Consider the following 6,972-nt stretch of genomic DNA (forward strand, 5'->3'; position numbering starts at 1 on the left):
GGAATCCGACACAGAGAATGGAAAGGGAAGAAGAAAGATGGGGAAGGAATAGGATCCTTCGGCTCTGATACCAAGTTGATAGAGAACCTTAGGGAAGGGAAGGGAAATCAGAGTAGAGAGGGGGAAAAGGAGGATCACACTAACACGTTCATTCAATAATCAAATTGCTCTCCAAATCTTCAATCGATTACAACCAATATATAGAAAAATAGGAACATGAAATTAGAAACTTAACTGGAATGGAAACTAGCCTAAACTAGGAAACAACTATAAAAGGAAACCAAAGCAAGGAAATAAATCCTACTCCTACGTTCAAGTTTGGAAACTAAAAGCATGAAATAAAATACTGAGTAAACTACTAATTTTATTTCCAACCCTTATTGGACCAAAACCCTGGGCTGGACAGGTTCTTCTTGGCTCTTGGCTTCCAAAGCCGGTCATGCTGGTCCAACCAAGAAAGGGCAGTCATATCTGCATCATTTGGTCTGCCTCTTGGTCTTTCTATCGCTCTAATTGGTATCATATCACTCCTCCTTACCACTGCCCTGAAAGGCCTACCCTGAAAATATCCATACCACATAAACAATGCTCCTTCAACTTTTCATCTACTGGGGGGGCACTCCTAGGTCACCTTGGCGATCATTACACGTGGACAAATAATTTAGGAAAGTCAATTATAAAATTTGCATTCTCTATATGAAAAGAAATCACGGTAATAACATTTGCACCAGGATCTCTAAGCACAATAAGATCTGAACTCTTGAAGCAAAACCACCATAGAAGCTAGCACAAGAAATAAATTCATGTACAATAACAAAATATATGGAACTGCCACATCTGTCTATTAAGGAGTTAGACAAACAATACACCAATAGATGAGGTAGGTTAAATCACAAAGTATATGGCATTTCCCAGAGTCATAACATTAGCAACTTTTGAGCTGAGAATAACATAAAATAAAGAAGTTAGACTGCCTACGCAGTAAAATCCGCAGATCCCGACGCTGCACGTAAAGCATTAGTATCCAAGCAGCAACTCCACACTGCACCCTTATGCCCTTCGAAGGTACCAATCCAATCTCCAGTCTCTCCATTTCTCAGCATGGGACTGGAATCTGAGCCAGTAACAGACAATATTACTACCTCGACAAAGAACATTTTGATACACAGTGTAATGCACACCCATATCAGCTTTGAAATAGCGTGATTCCATACATTATGTCTGAATATTATTTGCCCAACAATAACAAATAGTACAGAAAACCTACATTGCGTCTGAATATACTCTAGCATAGTCTATAGCTCATAGCTGGTGTCACAAAATGGGCATGCATCAGTATAACTTATGGAGGGAAAATGTTAATTAAATATTCATTTACGTAGCTGAGAGAAATATAGGGCCGATAGCATATAACGGATATCAAGAAACAGAGTTATCGTATCAACAAATCAACCCACCAGAAAGAAAAAAATGAAGAACAACCGCCTTACCCTTGCTCGCACTGATGAGAAAAAAGCCGTCTGGAGTTATCGGACTGTAGAATAAATCGACGACCGGCCGGGAGTGGCCATGGCAAACAAGAGGCACCGCAACCTTTTTCTTATCCATCCTTCGACACCCAAATAACTCAAACACGAACCAAACTAACTAGCTCTGATGCAAAATCAAGAAACAGAAAGAAACCCAGATTCCTATTCGAACCTGCTAGAATTCAACACCTCAGTATCTTAACCCTAATACACCTCCAACGATCCACTCAAAGAATCAAATCAAACAACACAAAGATGTCAAACAGAAGAAAGTTCTAAAAGAAAGGGGCAAAGATTACGAAGAAGAAACCCTAAATCTTTGTGATCCGGATCAAAGTTTCGCACAGAAAGATGATTTTATACAGAGAAATGGCGGCATTTAACACACGGGTAGGAAACGCTTATCGAAAATGAATATTGATCGATTTCACCTTTGCAGATTCCACACCCCCCAACCCTCCGTCTGGAGAACAAATCCCAAGAACAAAAAAAAAATATTTGATAAGATCGAAGACTTTATATACTATTAGGGATTAAAACAGGGGGGAAAAATAAAACATAAAATTCAACACGAACAAAGGGCTAGGCGCAAAGGGAGTGATACTGCATCCCTGCTTTTATAAACGCAGTTTTCGTATATTTCCGTACACATGTCTACTCATGCATCAAGAACTGATTTGCAGACGATGGTGGGCACTGGGCTTGTTGCTGGACTTCTTGGACCTTCTTGTGACTATTAAATGTCACTTGGGCCATTGAGCTGCCCATATTGGCCCATTGGGCTTGGCCATTGTATTACATCTTCTACTTCTAACACCCCCCCACCCCAACCCAAAAAAAAACAAAGGCCTAATCATCTTAACCACCGATTGATATCAACAAGGAATTTTTACTCCCCAAAAAAAAAAAAAAAAAACAAAAACAGCATTCAACTTGCTCTTTCCTTATTTAAGATTAGATAGAATATATAAATAATAGATTACAATTTTTTTGACAAAATGTACATGTACAATCAAAGGGCCTACTTCGGAGAATTTGCAATACAGACTGTATGGCAATCTTGGGGCCCATTTGATTTTGTTTCTGTTGTTTCTATGTCTAGAAACAACAGAAACAGGTTTTTCTGTCTATGCTCCAAGAAACAATTTTTGTTTCAGGAAACGTTTTCATTAGACATTGGTATTTGATTTCACATGTTTCTGAAATAGGTTTATTATGCATGTATCATTACTTATAGTTATGACATTAAAATTTTGACAAAATGGAAGACATTTGATATAGGATTAAAAATGAAAAACACAATGTGATAGAGGTTCAATAGGGAATATCTTTTTAAATGTGACACAAGTAAATGAAACATGGAGTTGCCTATTACATAACATGTACTCTAACAACTAACATAAAATCATTAACAATAGTAACTAACATAAAGTCATTAAAATCAAAACATCAAGGTCCATCACTAGGAATCATAGGCATTCCCTTCGGCCTTCGATATAGCCATTTGATTTGCTATATTTATCCTCAACATTGACATATGTTTTGCTCTTCTTTGATTTGTACTGGTAGTTGGAGCAATGAAGCCTTGATGATTAGGATTTAGTTGATCAATTACATTTTGTTCATAGCCATATTTATCAAAATGGTCATATATTAATAGCTTGTTCTTTTATATAGTTGTAAAGCCCACAACATGCTACTACGATACTGGCTTGGTCCTCGATACAATAATCCTTCATTTTTTGTAACATTTGGAATCTATTCTTCAATACGTCAAAGGTTTTTTCAATAACATTCCATAACGAGAAATATTTGCGGTTGAACAACTCCTTCGGCGCTCTTGTACCATTTCTCTCCCCAATAAAATCTAGGAGGTGATACCTTTCTTTTCGAAAGAGTGTTGAATACCCAAGTTGACTTGCGTAACCTATGTCCACAGCATAACACTTGCGTTCAAGTATTATGGATAACATTTACGTAAGTGAGTATATTAGTTAAAAGAGACACTTAACATACAAGTGATTTGTTTGTTGTGAATTGTCTAGAAGAGGATGAGGAAAACCTAAGGTAGCATTTGATCTTACCTCTTCAAAAACCCGAGCATCATGTGCACTGCCTTCCCAACCCGTGTATACAAATGTGAAACGCAAGTTGAACGAACAAGTACACATAACATTCTATGTGATCAATCCCTTCCGATTTCTATATTGGATTTGCTATGATTTGGATATTGTGGCACTAATATGAGTGCCATCAATAGGACCAATGCAATCCTAAACGAAACACATAGTATGGATATCTGTTAGAATTCATTAATTAACTAGTAACCAATAATATTTGCACTTAGCATATATCATACAAGGTTACCTGGAATCTCTGAGGGGAATACATCAAAATTAGGTGGCCTAATTGTTTCATTTGCTAGTTGAAGCATAGCGTGCAACACTTTCTGAAATACGACACTAATTGTCTATCCAGATCGCTAAAATTTCTTTGCAACCTATCTATTACTGTTACCATGCACTACTATCACAATAAAAATTGCAAGTTGTTCATCTACCAATATATGACAACTATCATCTAACCATCCTTTATGTATCATCATATCATGTAGATTGAGGAAGACATGTCTTTCAACTCTAAATTCAATGTAGCAAAGATTTGAATGCTCATTCAATGTCTCTGCAATCATGATAGCTCCTGTGTAGTAACTATCCATACATGGTTCTCTAATCCGAAGGTAATCTAAAAACATTTAGAACGTATGTAGGATGATATCATCATCACTGGATGAATCATCTTCAAAGTTGGTAGGGTTCATTGTATATAAATGAATATGGATATCAAAATACTACGTAGGTAATAACTAAAAAAATGCATTCATCATTAAGACAATAACAAATATCAATGTTATCCTCAAAAAATCATGTAAACAAATCAACATATGGAAGAAACTCCCATATCCTACTTTTAAATCAAACCATCCATTAAAATCAATCAAGCAAACAAATATCCATGTCATCCTCAAATAAATTCTCATATCCTACTTTTAATTCAAACCATCCATCAAAATCAAACAAAAAAATATCCATGTCATTCTCAAATTTAAAAAGAAACCTATTGTTTTCAAGAAAGTCCTAAATTCTACTTAAATGCTTTAATCATCCACATCCTTTTTTCAGCAACAACTTCTACTAATGATATTCTCCAAGTAGCACTCCTATGCATCTTTTGTTGAGCTTTCACCCACATCTCTTATGTTAACGATGTCACGTTGTCCAACAATATCTGACATGTTTTGATGCTGTACATTCCATCCACCAGATTATTGACAGTTGAAAAAACTATTATAGAAGTGGGAGTGCTACTACCCCCCTCCCGGTTCCATTTTCCAGGCCACATATGAGCTGAAGTCATGTGCAGATTTAGTAATGACTTTTGTAGTACTTTTCTTCCTTCGGTCTGTGGGAGTTCTATCAAGCTTCCGCTTTGTTGTGGAATGGTTGACCACTTCGTCAACATTTGTAGGCTCTATATCATTCAGTCCTACTACATCTTTAGGGGAATCATGTGTATCGTTCTCATCCTCAAAGTCAAGATCAATGTCGATGGACTTTTGCTTTCTAGTAGCACTTTGAGATACTCCTCTATCACCCCGAGCACTTGAGTCTGAGAAGACCTCTAACAACTCTGGCCACCATATAAGTCCATTATTTCAGAATTTGACCCAAGTTGGATTTGCATATAATCCAAAATAACCGATATTTTACACTATAGGGAAAAAAAAAAAAAAAAAAAAAAAAAAAAAAAAAAAAAACGTATATATATATATATTGACTATTACTTCGAGGAATGGATTATCTTTATAGCATTTTCCCAAACAGAATCTTCAGCTATAGTAGTCATGGTATTTGAATCCTAGCCAAATCTCGTAGTGTCGAGCAACCGCATGAAATTACTATAGCCACCTCGTAGCTTATTCATCTTATTATGTAACTGCTCTTTTCCAAATGAACGCTGAAAAGTTGCTTCTAGTCCTACTTTAATGTTAATCCACCCAACCTTATTGAATGTGGAGTTGGACTTCTGACCATTCCTTACAGTATCAACCATTAAGTTAATGAATTTGTTCAACTCAGTAGAATTCCAAAGGATTGTGGTTGGAGTAAGAGTAGGGTTTCTACTATATGACATATTGTCTACACGAAGGAAACATTAATCATGTAGAATTCAATAATCATCAGCTCACAATCAGGTATGCATATTGACATTCACAGATTGACATTCAATAATGACAAAAGGAAATCTCTCAATAGAAATAAACAAAATTTCCAAAGTGAGTGTAAACAGTAACAATAAAATGGAAACAAATATCAGCAAGAATCCTATTTACTGCAATTAATATAAAAGATAACTACTGCAATCAGCCTAAGGTGTAGGGTAGGCAATCAGTGATTTTATTCCTTAACCATAACTGAATTACAATGAGTTAACAAATTGCTTTTATAGGCCACTAGTTCTTTTGGGAGGAATAGTGACAACTTCCTTGAGATTATTTCTCTCATTGGTATTTTATTACCTTTTGTTTCCTTCTATGAAGTAAACCTGCTTCCCAGACTTGCCTCATCCCATAAACCAAAATTCTCAATTGAGAGGGATACAAAACCAACATTCAATGATAAACATTTACTCATGCTATTCATGAATCAGATATAGCCATATAGGAGAAACTGCACTTTTCACACTTGTTACATTCCAAATATAAGCCCTAGCCTGTATTGTCATATTTTAAACACTATCTAGGAGGTCATAATTCAAAATTGACTCTTCGTACAATTATTGCTTGCAGTAACATTGTGTGCCTGCAACCAAGAAGCCCCATCAGTTTCTGTGTGGTCCTGGAACCACATCAACATTTAATGCACTGCAAGAGCCAGTGAGGTGTGATATGCCGCAACTTTATGCAACCAAGAGGCCATAAAAGGACAGGGGACATTGTGAAGTCCAATGTTGAAGTGGAGAACAGATAGCCTAAGATAGGAGGTATGGTTGAGCAAGATTCATGTAGTCCATTGAAGAAATAACAGAATAAATGATCTTTGTAGATGCTTAAAACTTGCAACCACACTAACCCTCTAGGCCTCTACTTCTCACAGAACACTTGAACATAAGAAGTTGAGCGTTCCATCAATTATACCCTAACAAAGAAAGCATTTACTACTCAAAGTCATCAACAGAACTTTTAGCAGTTCTGATCAATAGGCAACAACCACACACTCAAAATAATAAGGACACATTGCAGTCATTGTTAGAGGTTATTATTACAATGTTGAGGCAGCATAAAAGCATCTGATTAAACTTAAAATGATAAAATTTTAGATCAATACTTTACATCAGAAGTTGTTGAATAATTCAAATTTCTAAGCAATTGGTATCTCTATTT

General features: G+C 36.1%; 1 protein-coding gene across 1 annotated transcript in view; it reads right to left on the minus strand.

Annotated features, from left to right (window-relative positions):
* The window catches only part of LOC122064895 (serine-threonine kinase receptor-associated protein-like), a 12,418-nt gene extending 10,282 nt beyond the window's left edge, over positions 1-2,136 (minus strand). Inside the window, exons 1-4 of the mRNA XM_042628682.1 lie at positions 1,491-2,136; positions 978-1,114; positions 712-783; positions 453-559 (exon numbers count right to left, since the gene is read on the minus strand). Coding sequence (XP_042484616.1) covers positions 453-559; positions 712-783; positions 978-1,114; positions 1,491-1,608 — 434 coding nt within the window. The 5' untranslated portion in view covers positions 1,609-2,136. The remainder of the gene's footprint in view (positions 1-452; positions 560-711; positions 784-977; positions 1,115-1,490) is intronic.
* Positions 2,137-6,972: the final 4,836 nt, after the last annotated feature.

This window comes from Macadamia integrifolia, chromosome 2 (assembly GCF_013358625.1).
Source record: "Macadamia integrifolia cultivar HAES 741 chromosome 2, SCU_Mint_v3, whole genome shotgun sequence".
NCBI classification, from domain to species: Eukaryota; Viridiplantae; Streptophyta; class Magnoliopsida; order Proteales; family Proteaceae; genus Macadamia; species Macadamia integrifolia.